Below are 20,964 nucleotides of genomic sequence, written 5' to 3'. Positions count from 1 at the left end.
CTGGAGGCGTGTGTGTTCAGTGTGTGTGTGCTTATTAAGCACATTTCCACAGCGAGGCCTCCCACGCCCACTGAATGCTAAACAGCAACACACACACACACACACACACACAGACATACACATAAAGCTACAGTGCCATGTGACCGCACTACTACAGTGTGTCATCTATCTCCCTATAATGTCTTTGTTTCTGTGTGTGTGTGTTGATTTTAGGGAAATATAATACAACACTTTAACCCGTAAGTGTGTGTGTGTGTGTGTGTGTGTGTGTGGTGCTACATGCAGGACCTGTTTTTTGTGAATGTGTGTAGTCAAGTCAGGTTCATGTTATTCACATACAGTGTGTCTCTGGGGCTTTATGGCTGCTGCAGTCAGACTCTGGCGTATCTCCTCTGCTGCTAAGTGTGTGTGTGTGTGTGCCAGCTGATACTGTTGTTCCAGGGTTGCGGTCCTACACTGTAGCAGCTGCTAATGTGAGGTATAATGAGACCCTGAGGTGAAAAATGTGTGTGAGTAACCGAGCACTGCACACTGAGGTTACTCTGTAAAAACCAATGCTTTACTATGCGACCAAAAGTATGTGGACACCCAAATGACACAGAGCTAATCATTAAACCAGCATTGATCATTACTGATCACACACACACACACAATATTATTAATAATCCTGTGTGTTCAGCTTACTAATAGTTGCCACAAATGTACCTGTATCGGCCATAGATTCATTTGATCGACAGTAATCTGTCAATAACTGCACGAACGTTGACACTGTGGGTTGTTTTGTACTGTTAAAATCTGTTATAGTGACGTCCTCATCATTAGTGTTCAGTTGAAGTAGCAGCCTCTGTGCCTGCAGCATGAATAAAGAACCAATAATCATTCCTTAATCAATACTTCTGACCACATAAAGCAGCTGTAAGCACCCCCACCCACACACACACAGACACACATCAGGACATGGTCTGTCCCATGTGAAAAGAGTCTTTACCGTCCTTGTGGAAAACAAACACACACATCCTGCTTGTGTGCTGCTGACACAGTGATATGATAACCTGTGACACACACACACACACACACACACACACACACAGACACAGACACAGACACGTCTCTGTAATGGAGAGTTTTATAGCAGCACTCAGATTTTTGCCGACGCAGCGCTCTGCTGTGCGTTACGGTGGAACAGCCCGTCACTCCTCCGGCTCGTTCACTCACTCATGTCTCTGCCTCTCATCAGCTCTCAGCTCCGGCTTCCTTTCATCCCGCTCATCCTGCCTCCGCCGCCGAGGCTCCTTACGCTTGGCTTTCAGCACCTCTTCCTCCTCCCACCTCTATTTGCCCCCGTCGTCTGCTCTGCTTTTCAAACACTTGACTTTCATCATCTCTTCTGTCTCTGCACAAACATCTCATCTGAGCTGTAAATATTTTATTTTGCTAAAATCCTTCTTTCTGTATCAGGCACTTTTTTTCTGTTCTACTTTCCAAAACTTTCTCCTTCCTCCTCTGTTTAACACTTTTTCTTTATTCTATTTTATTTAAATAAATCCCTCCTTTGTTTAACCTTAAAAAAAGTGCTGACACCACTCGTCCTCCTCCTGGAACAGACGACATGTTTAAATGTGTTTAAACAGACGGAGGTCTCACTTAATTTGAGAGAATTCAGCACCGACCACTGCGCCAGGTAAAAGCACTTCTTTTAATCTTAAATTTGACTCAGGAGGATGCTCGGCTGCAGAGCGCTCACAGCTCAATTATTCAGCACAGCTATGGTGTAGAAGCAGCAGGTCCTCTCTCTGCCTGTGATCGTCCTTCCTGCTGTTTCCATACAGGACTCCATGATTCGTTAAAATAAACTGTAAGGAAGAGACCCTGTCCTCAGACCACTGAACCCTCACTATCATCACTGCAACTAAAACTCAAACATGTCTTTGACCAGCGGTGCACAGAAACATTATTGATCTGTATGATTGATGATGTAAATAAAGCAGAATCAGGTATTTAATCATTTGCCTCTAAAAAGCATTCTTTAGCTGCACACAGGGTTCTTGCAGGTTTCAGTAAGTTCACTTTAAGACCTTTTTAAGACCTTTTTAAGACACTGTGAATTAAATTTTAGACCAACACGACACCAGATGCTGCTAATATCAGTACAACTGTTATATAATTGAGTGAAGGATCCGAAGCACCTCCGACTTTAGAACCAAATGTAGCTCGAAGGTCGTTAGTCGAAGTGGTGGTGACACTGTGCTGGAGTCCGGAGGGCCCGGACGCTGACAAAGGTGAGGGCGGCGGGGAGATTTACAAACCTGGGTGATAGCTTGAGCCTGTTGAAGGCTTTTTACAGCAAGTTGGTGTTTGTCCACCTTGGAGTGAGACTCAAGCGCTTTCACACCCAAGGTCCCTAACTGGATGGTCCTCATGCAAAGTTTACAGCCAGCTTGCTGAGAACCGCTTGCAACCAGCAGCAAAAATCGCTGTTATCAAGCCAAGCCTAGTTGAAAACACACTTCACCATGTCTTCTACGACAAGAACACGCAGGGATCTCTCAGTGCCACATTCCAACAGTGGTAGCTATCCCTCAGAAAGCGAGACGATGCAGGATCAGATTCTGATTGCAGCGTTTTACATCTTATGCGGCCAACACTTCTCCGGAATGAACAAAAGCAAAAAAAATTAAGACTTGACAAGATAATAATAATAATAATTGAAACCTTTATTAGTCCCACAATGGGGAAATTGCTCAAGGCAGCCCAGCAAAGAGCGCCATACACCAGTGAGTACACTGGAGGCTATGCAGGTAAAGTGTCTTGCCCAAGGACACACAACAGTGACTAGGGAGGAGTTGGGATCGAACCACCAACCTTCCGGTTACGGGACAACCCTGCTATACCGCTGCGCCACTGCTGCCCAAGCAAGATTAAAAATTAAGACCTTATGGTGAAAATCTGCTGGTTTTGAGACTTTTTTTTAAGACCCCGCAAGAACCCTGTGTACAAATCCTGCAGATCAGCAACATACACGTGTTGTTGGTCATGTGACAGCTGGTCACATGTGAGTGAGTCACGGCCGCCTCCTATTTTAATGCAAACACATTATTTTGAAAAAGTTTTTCTGGTTTAAAGTTGTATAAAAAAATAAATTAAAGTTTTTCTGGCTTTGACAAATGCTGTAATTCTCCATAAAAACAAGATAAATACGTTTTATTGACCTGCAGGGAGGTTTCAGGATTCAGACTAAGAAACCACCGCCGAGCGATGAAGCTGCACTTATGACATCCATCCTCATAAATATGTGCAAACACAAAATTAACAGGTCTCTACTTCTGTGTTGCTTAGCAACCACTTTAAGCTGCTGCTGTTAAACCTTTGCTGAGCAGAGGAATAATATCAGGATATCTTATAAATAATTGATTAAAACAACATGGGTTTAGTTTTTTCTTGTTTATAATGTGATGCCTTCATTTCACAGCACACGCTCTGATTTGTTGCTGCATGTTTTTAAAATGGAGCGCAGCCGTGCTGTTGGGACAGAAACACAGGAGACGAAGAAGACGGCGGCACCGACCTTCATGACGGGCTGAGCGAAATACTTGGCGCTCCAATCGCACAGGCCGGTCTGCAGGGTGGGGCAGATGTAGTTCCTGTGGCCGCCGGGCTCGTCGCCGTCTTCAGCTGCCTGAACACAAACAGCAAAAAAAAACGTTCAGACGTCAGACCTGTAGGAGCACCGGGGGCTAAAGTACTGTGTGTGCACCACCCCCCGCCCCCACCCACCCACCTGCTCTGGTCCCTTGTCAAACATCTTGCGGGTGCGGGGGAATTGGTGGGAATGGGGCGCCTGCCCCCCCAGCGTCGGGGTGTAGGGAGGCCTCGTGGCCGGCTGCTCTCTAGGAGGAGGTTTGGGCACATCGTTGGTCAGACTGGAGCTGCTGGTGCTGGGCATGGGTGGAGAACCGCTGCAGGAGAAGAGAAATGGAAGAAGAGCTTTATAAATGAATGTTGCATTTTGTCTCATTGTTGCTGAGTGATCTGTATGTGATGCCGGATGTGTGGTGTGTGTATGTGTGAGACCAGATCCATCCTCACCCGGCCTGGTGGATGTGTGTTCCCTTGCTGGTGGGGCTGGCCGGAGCTGACTGGGTGAGCGATCCCGAGTCCAGGATCCTCTGAGGTCTGGCATTCATCATGGCCTGAGGAGAAAAATCCCTTTAATGATCTGAAACCGGAGGCTAAAGAGTAGAAATCTGCTGAAACTTTGCACAGTTTCGTGCAGAGCTTCGTGCCGTTAGGCGGAGCAGGTGATATAACCTCTTCATTGTGAGACGTCTAAGGGCTGCACACGAGGGAGGGGCAAACTTAATAAAGACAATAGAGGCGAAGCTTCACTGATGAATAGAGGAGTTGTTGTTTACAGGAGCCAGGTGGAGAGAAGAGTGTGTGCAGCGTAAATCCAGTTAACACATGCAAACACATTTTTACTAGCTGGATTTGATTTCTATGCTAATTACAAACTGCTGCCAGTGTCTTTTATTTCTGTGTGTGTGTGTGTGTAAAAGTTTTTAATGCAAAGTTTACACACAGTCTACTGCCTCTGAAGGGGAGAGGACATCAGTTACAACATTTAGCTGTTAGCGCTTCATTAAAGGGCGACTGCAGAAACAAAACAGCAGTAAAAGCAGCTGAAGCTGTTATTAGGAGAACGGCTCCATCACTAATCTAAGCAGCGTCTCCACTCAAGATCAATACGTACAGGACATAAACAAGAACACAGAAAAGCAGCGAGAAGAGGAGAAACAAAACAACTACTCCACTCCACAGCACAGGAGAGACACCTCCACAGGACCAGACCTCCTCCACCTCAGAGACAAAGGACACAACAATGTCCACATCCTAGACAGAGAGGACAGGTGGTCTGAAAGAGGAGTCTGTGAAGCATCTATGTGAAGCTGGAAGAGACTTCCCTTAACAGAGGTGGTGGACTCCCCGTCTCATAGTCATTAGCAGTCGTCCTCCATCACATATAAACCATGTTTCCCACCAAACAGTCAGAACTGATGAAGCAGATAAACGTCTTCAAGAGAACTCTACAAGTCCAGATGCTCCATCCTTCTGAATGAAGATGAGCTGGAAGACTGAGAAGCTTCATCAACACGCTAGAAGACTTTACTGATAAATGAGGTGAGTTTATAACAAAGAGGATCAGCTGCAATGATCTTCAACATGTGGTAAACCAACATCACACTAACGCAGGACGCTGCCTGACCTGACCCGCTGACGTAACTCTGACATGCAGAAAAAGCAACCAGCTGCTCGGCTGCACAGTGGGAGGCAGCTGGTTCTCCTGCTTCAGCCCGTCTCCTCCTCCGTCATTAACCGGCTGCAAAGAAATGAGTGTGTGCACGCAGACCAGCGCTACAAACAGGATTGCAGTGCCTGAAGGGCTCTGTTAGGCCCCGTTCACACTGGAGAAAGTCATTCCAGCTAGAGTAGGATTGAGCCCAGACAGCCTTTAAGCTGGATGCGTTCAGACCTATTTTCAAATCTGGCTAGCACACAGGTGTGTCCGCACTCAATCCGGCTTCATCCAGCGTGTTTGCTGTTCTCCAAACCACTAGGTGGCACCTCGTAATATGGCTAATAATGTGGCTAGCCGGATTCGCTAGCCACATTTGCGTTCACACCTGAGCCACATTTGAGCCAAGCCGGCTAGATCCACCTCTCAGGGTGGATCTAGCCGGCTTGAAATCAAACTGGATTCAGCCGGATTGGAGGTGGTCACACTCGGAAAAAAACACATCTGGATTGACCAGGATGCGGCCGAATCCTGCTTAAGCCGGCTAGATCCACCTCTCGTGGGTGGATCTAGCCGGATTGAAATCAAACTGAGCCGGATTGGCTCAAATGTGGCTCAGGTGTGAACGCAAATGTGGCGAGTGAATCCGGTTAGCGACATGCTACTTCCGGTTATCGATGTGCTACTTCCGGTTCACGGGGCGCGACACGGGACAAAAAACCGCATGACACATGCGCACACGCGGTCCTACGTGCGGCGTGAACGGACTGTATATTACGAGGTGCCACCTAGTGGTTTGGAGAACAGCAAACACGCTGGATGAAGCCGGATTGAGTGCGGACACAAGTGTGTGCTAGCCAGATTTGAAAATAGGTCTGAACGCATCCAGCTTAAAGGCTGTCGGGGCTCAATCCTACTCTAGCTGGAATGACTTTCTCCAGTGTGAACGGGGCCTTAGATTACTGGAGGAGGCCTGTGGAGACACGTGACGAAAAATCAGCAAGTAAAACAAAAAAGTGACAATAAAACTGCTCCGAGTGTTCAGAGTTCAGAGGGAAAGCAGCGATCTGTGAGGACTCTGAGGTTCAACTTTCAGGTAATCGCAGCTCTAACTGCAGCTCGACTCATCGGTGGGGGGGGGGTGCTATTAAAAAGCATTTAATGCCTTCATCATCTCAGGAGCAAGTAAATTTTAATTAGCTGCTGACCTTGTTCGCTTTGTTACAAATCAATAACAGTTGACATTTAGAATCCTCATTAAAAAGCTGGATCCACCGTTAGGCTGATGTGAACTCTCTGATTTGATGAAGCTGTCTCTGCTCAGCGTTAAAGAAACGGCTCCATCACTGATAACTCACTAATGTGTCTGTTAAAATGACATTTAAAGGGTTTTACACAGTCTTCCTCTTCCAGGTACAGATTCATCCATCATCACCGAGAATACTGTGCAGATATATATGACAGCAACATCACATATACAGACATTTGTGGCACTAACAGCAAGCTCGAGCTGCCTCAGGTCAAGCTCAGGTCAGACACAAAGTCAAATCTCAAGTTCTGTGCAGATAAAAGACGTTTTCAAGTCGTGAAAGCATAAAAAAAAAGAAGAAGACGAGTCTTAAGTCAACTGAAAAGTCCAACGTCCTACAACCAGAGAGTGAAGAGTCCTCTGAGAAAAGTTTAATCTGACATGACAGCATCAGGGGAATGAATTCAAATAACATCAGCACCAGTGATGTCAGCTGAAACACATCCTGTGAAGTCATCAGTCAGTCAAGCTGAGTTCAAGTCACATCAGTGGATTCTGAAGGGTCAGAAGAACTTGAAGAAGAACGTTCAGAAGGATTGGAATATCATGAGTCAGGTTCTGAGGCCGTGGAGGATGAGTCGAGTCGTCATTTTTATCAATCGAGCCTCCAGCTCGCAGCGCTGACAATTAGCAGACGTCTGAGCAGAGGCAGCAGGTTTGGAGCAGGTGCAGCTCTTCCGGCTTCGGTCCGCTCTGGGATTACAGCAGCACTGAAATGTGCTGCTTCACATACGCTGCTGTTTAGAGAGGTAATTTTTATAAATATCACCAAACACCCACAGAAAGCGGCGGAAGAACAGTCTGCTGTGTGTTACATTATGAATCACATCCTGTTGTGTTATTGCTGCACTAACAGCAGAGATGCTGCTGGTCTGAAGGTAACGGAGGGGACGCGTGGTGGAAGGCAGGAGAGCGTGGTCCTGGTGGTGGACTGTGCTGGTTATTACCGCTGCTTGAGCTACAGCAGGCTCTTTCTTTGCTCTGCTCTGCCCAGCCTCAGGGAGCCATTGGCCCTTAATTGCATTTGCACAGAAGTAATGGCCTTTTGGAGGAAGTAAATGCCAGTGTGAGGAGGACCTGGCATACGAGTCAATTACAGCACTTCTATTAAGGGACGGTGCAGAGAATCAGAACTTAAATGATACTCGACTTTAGGAGGATTCTAAACATGAGGCTCAGAAACACAATGCTAATTGTTTCATTTGCCTGTCTACCTGAGAACAGGTAGCACGATGGCTAAAGATCGAACACTGCGAATTAAACGTCAGATCGAGAGTTCGGTTTATTTCCAGCTGATGTGGATAAAGACCATTCATCCAACCTCCTGTGGCTGATCTGGTCAGTAAATTATCTGGTTTGTCATTTGCAAATCATCACTCAACAAGTTACGCTACAGCTACATGCAGCTAACCACCCCCTGCAGTGAATGCTAGCAGAAAGCAGCTAATTTATACACATTTGCCTGCTGGGTAAAAATTTAAACTTATTATGCACGTGTACATTATATCACACATTGGGGAAATAATATGCTAAGCTAGCCAGCTATCAAATCCACACAGACAGTCTTTGCTTGTGATGAAATGAAGCTAGCCAGCTAAGCTTAAGCAGTTAGCTTGTGCTAATTTGATTTAATTTGGATTAAAGATACGACTTTCATTTATCTTCGCTCACATATTTTTTGCTAATAATGACATTGGGAAAGCAAAATTAGCCAGCTAGCTGTAACTTAGCAGTGCTGCATGTATCTGGTGTTGTTGACATTTGAAAGCAAGAAGCTAACCAATTTAGCAGCCAGAGCTACTACTACTAATCTCTCACAGTATTTTGCTAATGACAACATTAGTTGTCATTAGCAAAAATTAGCATAAGTGCGTAGCAAAAATTAGCATAAGTGCGTATCATTTCATGTATCCACTGTAATGTTTGCTAAAGTAATTTACAAACTTTATTAGCCTGATGTATGTAGTATTCTGTTACAGTGGGTAGAACAGTGTTTGTGTTAGCAGGTAAGCTAGCATCACTTAGACAATGCACTGCAGAGCAGAAGTGTCACTGTGAATGGATCCAGGTGTGACACCACCTACCTTGTATGCGATGCTGTTGAGGACCTTCATGGCCAAATCTGACACTTCAGGAAAAGGGTCTGCAGCCAGGTGCAGCAGCACCCTCCAGATCTGAGTGTAAACACTGTTGAAGGACACACCTGAGAAAAGACGCACAAAAGCAGAACAATCAGTCTGCAGGCAAACACACAAATCACACACTCATTCAGTAGTAAATGAACACACACACAGCCGCTGGCGCACACTGTGCACCTCGCTGCCATCTGAGTTCATTACCACAGCAGAGCTAAGTGCTCGTCTCATTAGCTCCTTGTGGCCCGCCCGGTCATTTTCCTCACCTGTAGTTGTTTAGTTGTGTCGCTGGCAGAGAGAAAATGACCTCCAGTGTCAGTGTAATGTACACCATTAATCAACACACACACACACAGAGACACAGCAAACAGCTGGCTCTCCACATCCACTCTTCACTGTTATCATGAATATAAATGATGTCCCGTATTGTCAGGTGGCTCATCTGTCAGACACATTTCCTCACTTTTGTTTGTCTTTTCTCAAACTTGTGGTTTCTAACTCTCCTCTGGCTCGTTAACGATCCTCCTGTCATCTCCTGCAGAGTGAGTCTGGAGCCTCCACCTGCCTCTTTGTGTATTCCTTTTGTTCTAACTACGCCTCCCTAATTTCTGGAGCTTTACTTGCGTTAGCATGTTGCCCTGCCTGAGCCTCACTGCTGCTCCTTTTCCACTCCGTCTCCCTCTAAATGCCTCATTGTCTGTCAGCTTCAATCTGTTCCCTCCCCACACTCAGCCGTCCTCCGCGGCTTCTCATCCGGCCCCCAGAATCAGAATCAGAGGGAAACAGTTTACATTTCTTTGCCGCCTCCTGCAAACCTCGGCCTCTAAAGACATCCTTCGTCTATAAGCCCAGGAGCTTGTAAGGCACTGTGTGGACTGAAGCGTGGACCCTCTTATTCCCGAGACTCCTCCTCAGGGAGTGTGGGGAAGGGGGTTCAAAGGTGTTGTGGTTAAAAGACAGTGGACCAGAGAGGGTTGATTTGAAGTGGAAAAGAGGAGGATGAGGAGGATTCAGGCCAGCGGGAGGAGAGGAGAGGAGAGGACGTCACTGATGGCTGTGTGAGGAAAAAATGGAGATGAGAGGACCAGAGTGTCTGAGGGAGTTAAAGAGGTGATTAGGCTGCAGCCTGAGGGGGAGGAAATGATTAGCAGCAGCTAGCCAGCGTGCTAGCTATGATGCAGTAATCATCCAGCTGATAAATGTGGACTACAGCTCCTCTCCTGCTTCACTCTAACGCCGCGGCGTCCACATGAAGTGAGCATCAGTCAGAGGCGGAGCGCCGCGGCGGCCCGACGTGACTCCCGTGTCATTTGCGGAGAAATGGATGTACAGTAGTAAAGATGTTAAGTGTTGGCTGAATGAACCACTGCATCACTTTTTTATGGCCTCTCTCCTCCCAAATTCTGTCAGATGACATAAAATAGCTTCAACGCTGCGTCGCAGTTTTTTGAGCTCTAAATGATTGAAGCATAAAAAATGCATCCGAACATTTGAAAGCTGAGCAGAACCTCCCCTGTGAGGCACTTTTTAAATGTTTCACAGGGAGATGTAAGCAGCAGCAAAATCATATCTGTGATGCTCTGTAAGTGGCGCCTCAGAGCACCTCAGAGGGTCCTGGTCCAGGTCCTGCAGCTCACTAAATGTTAAGTGTCAGTGCAGATGCAGCAGGACACGTCTGCTGGAGTCAGGCTGTGCTGCAGACACACACCAGGAAGTGGTCACTCCCAGAGCGACGGCCATGTTTCACGGTGCACAGAGGATGAGAGGTGTTGGGCTAAAATGCATTTAGGTTAACAGTTGCTGCCCAGAGGACGACTGATGGAGCATGAAGAATCCTGGTCATTCTGGCTAATATGAGACAGTGATTCTCTCTCTATGCAGCGCCCCTTGTGTTCACACGATAAATTGCAGATGCAAAAGTTGTATTGTTATTAGCTAGGGAGGCGTGGCCTCTGATGGTCACACTGAGGATCATTCCCGGGGTTAGCCGAGTGCGTTTTTGCATCACCAGGTGCCCTGACGTGCTCCTCATGTCAGCAACAAATCTGCTCTACCAGTGGCAACAGGTGTGCAATGAATCATGGGAGATACAGGGGAAAAGACGGCTGCATTGTGGACAGCCTTGTTGCACCATCCTGACAAATGAGCAGAGGCTCGGCTAGCATGTTAGCATTGTGGATGAAGGCGTGTGGAAGAATGTGTAAAATGATGTCGGTGCTACAGGATGAATCAGCTGTACTGTTTTGTTATGCTGCTGACCAGGTCAGCCTCCAGCAGCTGCTGCATCCAGCATTTATGACTTCAATCTGTTCCAAAGTGCTACACCGAAACACACAGGCCCTCTGTGTCTGTGTCTGTCTGCAGATCGGTGTGATTCAACACAGAGCGCAGTCAGCTGTAAACAAAAGCAGAGATGAAGGAGAAAGCCCCAGGCTTCTGATAAAACGACTTCAAACCAAACAAAAGAAGCAACAAATAAGTCAGGATGACGAGTGAAGTCTCAGTCGACTGAATCTAAGTGACAACATCAAAAAAATCCAATCTGCACTCAGGTATCCATGACCGCCTCCTCTTTATGACCCAGAACATGCTCGCCGTGCTGACATCCATCCTCCTGCTCCGCTCTGTTTGTTTACACGCAGTGCACGGCGAGGTGGGAGATTTAAAACACGCTCTCTGGGAGGCTGAGAGTGTTCAGTGGAGGAAGAAGAAGAAGAAGAAGAAGAAGAGCTCAGCGTGGCGTTATGCAGGAACCTCACAGCAGCATTAAAGAGCAGCGTCAAGCTTCCAACGGTGTGTCAAGCAAAGGTTAATGAGAGCCAGGTCAGCTTTACTGCTCTGTAAGAACTCCGAGCTCTGGTCTCAACAACAAACAGAGGAGCTGGAATAAAGTGCAGAGGAAAGTCCTCCGTCTCCTCAGACGGCTGACAGGAAGAAGCTGCTTTCATGACAAGTTAAACCACAAAAAGCCCAAACTGAGCTGTGAGGAGGGAGCTGCGAGCGGCAGCAGGGAATCCCTGGCCTCACCTCCCTCCCTCCCTGCCTCCCTCCTGTGGGGGTGAGTTAATAGTTTTTCTGCTCGCACACAAACCGGCTGTCAGGGCGTGTGGTGGAGGCCGCCAATCACCTACGAGCAGCTGTAAGTGAGCGGGTCGGACTTCAGAGTGGATCAGGAAAAGCACTTTAAGGCGGCTCCTTCTCACTGGTTCTATTCTCGGGGTGAGGAGCTTTCTCTCCGCCCTGGCCTTGTTTGAGGGGTTTCTCCCTCTGTGGGGGTGGCCTGAGGTCTGAGGTCTGCTGCTCTCTTTATCATGGATGTTCTATTGTTTGTCCCTCAGGTGCCTGGATGCAGTGGACACTGTGTCCACAAGGAAATACAGTCCGAGTGATGCAACACAGCAGACAGCACGTTGTTTGAGGGAGTTCACTAAAAACGGACTTTCACCACTAAGGAAACAGACTTTTTACTGGTAGCAGCGGACCACCTGTGGACGCCTGGAAAACTGAACTTCTGTGGGTTTGTAATCTGATGAGTCTCAGAGGACTCCAGCTGCCTTTTAAAATGAGATGAGTGTGCTGCAGAGCAGGTTCACCAAAATAAAATAAAAAAGACCTGAATCAGCTCTAAAGCATAAAATCTGTAAGATATTTGTGTTGGTTTGTCAGTCGGTGATATATGATGATGATGATGAGGATGAATATCAACGTATGTGGTTTTAAAATGGGTCTAAAAACTAAAGCAGTAGAAGCTGGAGAACAGGAAGCAGACTGGATCCTGGATGGATGTTTAGAACTCAGAAACTCAACCTATTAAAGTAATCTTAAAACTCAAAAGAGTTCCAGAGACAGACCAGTACTCCACATGAACCCTGAAAATGTGTGTCGACATCGTAGCTCAAGGAGTTGTGTTACCTATGAGGGAGTTGAGGGAAGAATACGAAGACACCCGCCGCATCTTGTCGATGGTTTCGAAGGACAGGATGTACTCGTCGTTGTCTGGACTCCCCAGCGTGCTGCTGGCACTGCTGCTGGTGCTCAGGTTACCAGGAGAGTAGACGGCTGGTCCACCTGGATGAAGAGAAGCAGGAAGTCATGATCTGCTGTTGTATTTCATTTATATACAGCTTGTTAGTGTTTGGGGGGGGGGGGGCACGACACACTGTCTGGTAACTTCATTCTTGCTGTCGGGCCTGCTCGCCTCCTGCTGTCCGTCTCCTGATCACCGAACATTACTCACACGAACCCTAACGGCCGGCTGAGAGGTGGAGATGGAGATTGGTGGAGAATGGTGCTTATTGATGATAAACATCCCTGCATGTCAGAATAAGCTCTGAGGGCGGGGATTAGAAGTGGTGTCAGCAGCAGTAGGTTACACACTTCACTTTAGGCTGCTTGGGGTTTATCGCATCACTCAGCCCGGCAGTGTTAGACCGAGGGAGGGCGGCTAGCTTTACCCACACACACACTCAGCAGTGACACATTGAGCCTCAAAAGCTGCCGACAGCTTGGGTTAAACTGATACATGAAAAGTTACCTGAGCCTCATGAGCAAGATCATGCATTTATCTAATGCTAATGTGTGATACATCCTCAATATCCACATATATGTCAGCCCCCTGTGGCGCCCCCTGCCTGTGACAGGCCTGCAGCTGCAGGCTGAGTGTTCAGCACCGTGGACAGCGCCCTGCTAACACTCTGCGGCACGTTGGCCTCCGTCTCTGCTTTAAACGTTTTATAAGTGATTAAATGTCGAGTGAACTGACAAGAATCGATGTTCTCCACAGTGAGCCTGTGGGGCCCCAGAGGAAGAACACTTCATGTATGTTCATGTAAAAGTTCTCTCCTGAAAAGAACCTTCAGTCAGATCAGAGCCGGTCTCTCTGAATGTTACGAGGAGGACAACTTATTGTAGTGGAAACATCCTCAGTGGACGGAGGACGCAAAGGTTTCGAGTTATTATGAAGGAGAACAAATCAATACAAATGTTTATTCAGTGCTTACAATCGTCTTTGACCCATAAGTGTGCAGGGCTCTCCACCGCTATGAGCGTTATTTAACTTAAAGAGGAGACTGTGGACCAAAGTCCACCAGCGACCAGCGGCTAAACTGTGGGTGTGATCGAATACGTCTGTGTAGTATGTGTAAGTAGAGCATCATAAAGAAAACCTCTCTGCTCTCTTTGGTACCTTCGTCGTTGAGGTTGAGGTTCTGCAGGCTTTTATTGAGGTTACGGGCGGTGGTGGCAGCTCGGATGTTGGTGTAGGAGTTGACGGACCGTAAGCGGGGGACGGCCGGGCTGTCCCTCACTGGAGTCAGGTTACCGGGCTCTGGATGGGGGGCAGAGAGGAATGTAGAGCAGTGATCATCAAGCTGGCGGTCCGGCAGAGCTTTCCTTCCGGCCTCTCGAATATTACTGAATTCAGGATTACGGCTCTGGTATCGGTGTCGATGTGTGACACCCAGGGGGACACATCCACACACAGCCAGGGTGGGATCGAACCACCTGAGCTACGGGCCACAGCAGCTCATCCTCTGTCCAAAATGACACTGAGCTGGTGGCTCTCATTTTAATTTTAATTAGCATCCTCCAAAGACTGCTTTGAAAAGACAGTCGGTTCCTCTAATGCAGTTTTATACAGTTTTTGAGGACGCAGCTCTCTCCACCTGGTCTAACAGTGAATGGGTCCAATGATTCCAAAGTCATCAAATGTGGCTGAGAATTTTCCCTACATTTCTCCATGTTCTCTGGGACATCACTGTCTCCCACTGACCTAAATTGTGTCCTCATCAGATTTAGTTTTAATTAATTCTGGATAAATGTGATCATAAATGTAATGTAACCCAATATAAACTCACTCCTTGGATTATGGCGGCCATCTTGAATCCTACCTGCAGTATTGGCTGGTGACGGCACCGTGTAGTTCTTCTCTTCTTCAATGAACTGCAGGGCGACTGTACAGAAGTTGCTCTCATACTGAACGACCAGGTGACTCAGCGCCACGACCAGCTCCTGTAAGACACACACTAACGTCATCATCTGTTCTTAGCATAAATATCACAATTAGATTAGGTACAGCACTGCTTTGAGACCGAAACTGCCGTTTTATGGCACTTTTCAGGATCATTGGAAGCTTCCTGAAACACACAAAAACAGTTCAGAATGAGATGAGATGAGATCGCTAGTAGAGAGTGAATCCAACAAAAACTGCAGTTCTGCTTGTGTCCACTTGAGGCAGGCTCGTTTGTGTTTACATTCTATGGTCAGTTTTAGGAGGGGTTAGATTAGTTTATACCCCGTTCACACTGGGGAAATAAATCTGGCTAAGACGGGATTAGGGCCGCATCCAGATGTATCCAGATGTTTTTTTTCTGAGTGTGAACACCTCGAATCCGGCTGTATCCAGTTTGATTTCAATCCGGCTAGATCCACCTAGCCAGATTGAAATCAAACTGGCTCAAATGTGGCTCAGGTGTGAACGCAAATGTGGCTAGCGAATCCGGCTTGCGACGTGATACTTCCGGTTAGCGACAAGCTACTTCCTGTGCTACTTCCGGTTCACGGGGCGCGACACGGTACAAAAAACGTCCTACCGCGGCCTGAACGGACTCTGTATATTACGAGGCGCCACCTAGTGGTTTGGAGGACCGCAAACAAGCCGGATTAAGCCGGATTGAGTGCGGACACGCTTGTGTGATTGTGTTGAATCCCGTTTGGTTGATCCGAAAAATGGAAACAACACATTACTTCTGTCCTAAGACCTTTACATACTCTACAAGTAAAGGGAAATTTGTTTGTCTTTCTGACTTCAGTGCAGAACACCTGGGAGGTCCTCATAGGACGTATGTTTGAGCTTGGTTCTCAGATGCCTGAGATGGACGACGAGAGGCACTTTTATTATCTCAGGATGTCGGCCAGTCGTTTTGGCGACCGTGTCCGTCAGATCACGGCTTTCATTCAGCACGCACCCACACACAGTGTGCCGATCTCTACCCAGGAGAGATTAGCGGTCACACTGCGAATATTAGCTTCTAGGAGCTCACAGAACATCACTGCTTTTCCACATTGACCACGCTCACATCAAATTTCTGACCAATCACACCAAACAGTTGTCGGACACCACACAAGACAAAAGTTCTGCTCTGATAAAGAACAAGCTGCGAGAAAAAAATTACGTCATTCTGTTCTTGCTGAGCATGTCCTAACCTTTATGCTAAGCTAACGGACGGCTAAACACATTTCTGCCAGAAGGCTATCCATTGGTTTTATCTACAACACAGACTGTGCAGGTGAACTGGATCTGGATTGGAACCGGTGTCTTTTGCTTGTGTTGGTCATGTGTTGCTCTGACCTTGCGGACCACAGGGCTGCCGTCGTTGATGAGCTGCGCCAGCATCATGGCCACGTTGTGGTCGATGGTGGTGGAGTGGTCCGTCCTCTCAGCAGAGTTTCCCACAAACGTCCCCAGAGCGAAGACGGCCGCACCCCTCACCTGCAACGCCACAAACAACGTCATCATCATCAGCTCTGTTTCTCTCACTGAGAGTGAAGTCTAAATGTTTGCTCTCCGAATTCAGAGTAAAGTCCTGTGAGACCAGAGGAAGGACGTTTTTTTTTTCGAGGTAATTATGGTTCATACTTGTCTCCCAGCATCAGATCCTCTGTGCTTCTCTATAACTCATTAGCTTCCCTCCTCGTTCCATCAGATGTTTAATCTAAACTGTGCTTCAGATTACAGAATGAGTATCTGACTGTTTGTCAGGGCGACAGACAAACATCTTCATCGCTGCTTTTTAACACGCAGATGTTACTTTGATGCAGTTCTGTGCTCCAATTAAAATGTTCAGCGGAAACAGATGAACATATTGTCATCTACCCCGGAATAAAAGAAGAGTCATAATTGATGTGGAAGGAAGTTATAATACAGACTTCCCCTTTATGGACAGGAATATATCAGCCAGAGTAACAGCCTTAATTCCAATTCTACCATCTACACCAGACTTTTTTAACTTCAGCTATTTATATATGACAGGATTTATTGTGCTTCTCGCTGGTTATGGATATGGTTCTACATTCCAAGGCATTATAATATAAAGATTTAATAAACGGCCTCATGAATCCGTCTTTAAAACGTTCCCTACATTTGAATTTAAAATGTGACTTAATGCTTGTTTTCTCTTTAATTACACATGCAGAACTTTTAGAACTAACAGGCGCTGAATATCTGTAGACATGTTTAAACAAGACCCCAAACAAAAATCAGTGTGAGTCAGAACAGAGACAAATATTCTGATTCAGCCAGTGTGAGTCTCGGTTGGCCTAAAATAACACAAACCTTCAGAATTCCTAATGAAACACAGCAGCCGGCAAACAGCTGAAGGTCTGCGTGGACACATGTGTCTGCAGACTCCTGATTCAACCTTAGGCCCAAGCAGATGGAGGGAGGAAGTTGTTGCTGGGAACAGATGTGTTGTGTGGAGTGTGTGTGTGTGGAGGGTGTGATCAGGGGGGCAGAGAGTGTCTGGGTGAACTTCGGGGTAAACTCTGCCTCACTGTCCCTCTGGTCCTCACAAGACCCAGTCAGATGCTGACCGCCTGGTTACATCAGGGTAGGTCCACACACACACACACACTCTCTCACACACACATTTTGTCAGCAGTAATCTGAGGATGTCTGCTCAGGTTGGTCATATATGTAAATGAGGATTAACCCTCTGTTGGTGTGGGGGACCATCATCATCAGACCATCAGTGTGTGTTTTTATTGATCACTTCACTCTGTGGCTACAGGTAGAGAGAACTCAAACATGTCTGCGTGGACTACACACAGTTAAAAAGGCAAGAATCCTGAGAAGGGGGAAACAAATCTGTCATTATTAATTAAAAACTAATTAACAATTAAATCATTAATTAAAAACCGATTGTAATTAGCATTAATGATTAATTTTTTTTTAGGTGATCACCGGTGTTACCAAGTGTGGGGAAAATGCAGGCTCCATGTGATTTAAAGGTATTTAAAGGCTGTTCCATACTCCACGAGAACAGAGAACAGAGAACTCGCTCCACAGGTGGTAAGAGTAAAAAAAAAAAAAAGTTATTTTCGGCATGGAGCTACCATACTCCGCGAGACGTGTGTGTGCAGAACTCCTCATACGGCCCTCCTACGCAGCACATGTGACACACAAAAGGTCAACAATGCAATTGTATTGCAAATTGAGAGCACAGTCGTGGTTACCTGGCCTAACGAGCTGATAATGTTCAGGGAAGAGGGCGTACAGCTGACAACAGATAGAAGATCAGTGCAGCTGACTGTAGCAGACCTCTGGTCTGTGTGAGTTTAACTCTGTGAACGTGTGGATGACTGTCTGCAATAATACATCCCGTCTCCCGGGGTTTAATGTGCGTCCAGCCGTGATCAATACTGGGATTAGTTTTTAGCGCCACCTTGTGGACAGACGCTCTCCTCTGTGCGCCGTGTTTCTCCTTCCAGGAGCTGTTTGCCAGCTGCTCATCTAAACTGTCCATCGTCGCTGTACTTCCTCCTTCTGTCTGTGTGTTCTGCACCTGAAGAAGCTCTTGTGCTTCTCCACATTCATCACGCCCACTAAATTCCCACCAATCACAGCATGGTTGACGCACAGCCTTGAGAGAAAAAGTTCTGCCCAGGCCATGTGCACGAGAGCGCTGCACAACGGGCGGTCTGAGAGGAAATATGACGTCATTTCGTGGGCGTAACGTCGGCAGGGGGGAGGGAGTTCTCTGTTCTCGCGGAGTATGGATCCAGCTTAACTTTTTATTTGGATTTTCACAGCATTTACAAACAGTTCTTCACTCTTCTATGTTCATCATCTGGAAGACGCTCGTCCAATAACCTTGATTTTACTTTGTCATGTGACTGTTGGTCACACACTGATCACACACCAGCTCCAATGAGCAGTGCTCTCATAATGATCTCATGTGTGGGTAACGTCTCACCTCGGGGATGGGATCCGACAGCAGCGTGTACAGCTTCTCATGGGCGCTGTCCCGAACTCCACACCAGCGCGCAGAGTCGAAGTTCTGCCAGATGCGGCCGAGGCAAATGGCCACCCATTGTCGGAGCAGGGGGTGGGGGTCAGACAGCTGCTCCAGGCAGTTGGCGATCAGGTTGCCCTGCAGACAGGCCTCCTGGTGGAGGGGGGACAGAATGACAGCTGCTGTTAGGATGTGCAGGCTGAATGTTAAGGTGGAAATACCTGCAGTAAGGCAGACAGACAGACACTGGACTCCAGCCTGTGGCGGAAAACTCTGACCTTCCAGTTTAAATCAAATAAAAAAGCAATATCTGCAGCGCGCCTCGGCCCGATCCTCCAGAGCTGCTCACACAGATCCAGGCTTGTAGCTCATTAGCCAGATAATCACCGCTAACCTGCAGCCCCTCACTGTGTGATGGACACAAAGACTATGAGCTCTGCAGCAGCACCTCTTATTCCTTTCAAGCCATTCAGACATTTTCTAATGTTTTCTGCGAACAAAAGGTAATTGGTCCATCAAGGCTGGAGACAGTGACAGAAAAAAAGATGTTTCCTTTTGTTTAAAATCTCTGATAAAGGCTGTTTTTGATTTTTTTCTCCCTGATCTTTGTGTTTCTACTTTTCATGGACAGTCACAGACTGAATGTAAAGGACATTCAGCTTTTCATAAAGTTTGATGTCCTTTATTACACGTGTGCCTGTAGAAATGTAGAAAATCAAGTGCAGTTTATTAAAGTGCTGCTTCTCTTTGATGTTTTCATTTCCTATTTAAACCTTTGATTTAATAGGAAACGAAAACATCAAAAAGACCAACTTTGCTACATTTGTCAAAAACTCATTTCTGAAAATAAAAGTATGTTTCTACTGTTTTTAGTGTCCCAGAATAAAATGAGCCACTTTCTCTACAACAGAGGGTGATATTAGTTTCACTGAACTGGGCTGTACTGGGACATTATGAAAACACTGAAGAGCTCTACTGGCTGGAGTTTGGTGAGTTTTATTTCGTATCTCTGAGGCAGGAAGTTGTTTCACTTCCTGTGGTTCGACATGTATGCTGCAAAGTTGTGACGACCACAAATGACCTGAAGACCAGGGCAGTGTTTGAAATCACTCACTCCCTCCCTCCTCCCCACATGGGGAGTTCAGTGTAGGGCTCCATACAGTGATACAGTGAACATTTTCAGACATTTCAGACTCTACCTCCGTCATTTTCTGTCGCCGTCAATGACGTCATTGCTGTCGCAAATTGAACAAGCCGATCAATGAAACAAACACAGCCGGTCATGCTACATTCTTTAAATGATCATTATATTTATAAGACAGGTGACGTCACTTCCGTTCTCGTTTTTTTTTTAGCCGGTCTGTGCAATGCATGATGGGACATATCGCTAAGATTAGTGACCATCGGATGGACACTACTTTTCCAGATGCATTGTGGGATACATTGAGGGCCCTATATGGGGTCTATAATTTCTCACTAAGAATTCGGACAGCACTACAAAATGGCGGAGGGTCTATATGAAGTGATTAGAGAGTGATTTCAGATGCAGCCCAGGATGAAAATAAATGCAAGGGTTCACAAAACGCTTTAAAAACGAACCTGACATTAAAACTGAAGGGATGAAAATAACTATTGTCATTAAAGTAATAAAACTGGAACACAGGGCTTTTATTTTGAAACATATCCAGGAAGTGTTGACTTTGTTCTCCTATCATCAACACTTCCTGTATACATGTTTCAAAATAAAAGCACTGCAGCTGCTTGAACAGAAGAGTCCTCTGGTCTTTAACTACAGCACTTTAAAGCGTTAAAGCAGCACATAGATACTGTAAGACTCGAGACTGTGGCTGCTTTTTGTTTGTCCAGCATGTTATGTGTTCATTTTAAACGTGAGTTAAACATAAAACCATCAGTAAAGATTCTGGCCCCTGCTCTTCACAGACAGCTCCACACCCTACCACACCATTGATGGAAAACATGGCGGCCTTCATGTGACGGGTTACTGTTTAAACATATCTGCAGAACTGATAACACCTTGGATGTTCAGGTTTTTATAGCAAAACCAACAACATCCATTCACGGCACACCATGTTGGATGTCTTCTGTTGATACTAGTCTGGTTCTCGCTCTGCCTACACCTCCGATCTGACAGGTGATTTATTCAGCATGTGTTGGTGCTGCCACCTCTAAATCCACAGAAACCAAACCGTGCTTTGT

At 46.5% G+C, this 20,964-nt stretch overlaps 1 protein-coding gene across 7 annotated transcripts in view; it reads right to left on the bottom strand.

Annotated features, from left to right (window-relative positions):
* Positions 1-20,964, bottom strand: part of rptor (regulatory associated protein of MTOR, complex 1) — a 132,729-nt gene that overhangs the window by 17,938 nt on the left and 93,827 nt on the right. For all 7 annotated transcript variants that reach the window (XM_028405798.1, XM_028406044.1, XM_028405960.1 and 4 more), the window contains exons 17-25: positions 18,709-18,900; positions 16,086-16,226; positions 14,626-14,746; positions 13,923-14,063; positions 12,650-12,805; positions 8,687-8,805; positions 4,087-4,190; positions 3,779-3,956; positions 3,566-3,676 (exon numbers count right to left, since the gene is read on the bottom strand). In XM_028405798.1, coding sequence (XP_028261599.1) covers positions 3,566-3,676; positions 3,779-3,956; positions 4,087-4,190; positions 8,687-8,805; positions 12,650-12,805; positions 13,923-14,063; positions 14,626-14,746; positions 16,086-16,226; positions 18,709-18,900 — 1,263 coding nt within the window. The remainder of the gene's footprint in view (positions 1-3,565; positions 3,677-3,778; positions 3,957-4,086; positions 4,191-8,686; positions 8,806-12,649; positions 12,806-13,922; positions 14,064-14,625; positions 14,747-16,085; positions 16,227-18,708; positions 18,901-20,964) is intronic.

The sequence above is a fragment of the Parambassis ranga genome, chromosome 1, assembly GCF_900634625.1.
Source record: "Parambassis ranga chromosome 1, fParRan2.1, whole genome shotgun sequence".
In the NCBI taxonomy this organism is placed as follows: domain Eukaryota; kingdom Metazoa; phylum Chordata; class Actinopteri; family Ambassidae; genus Parambassis; species Parambassis ranga.
The sequence above is the reverse complement of the archived record's forward strand: the minus strand, read 5'-3'. Positions and strand labels throughout refer to the sequence as shown.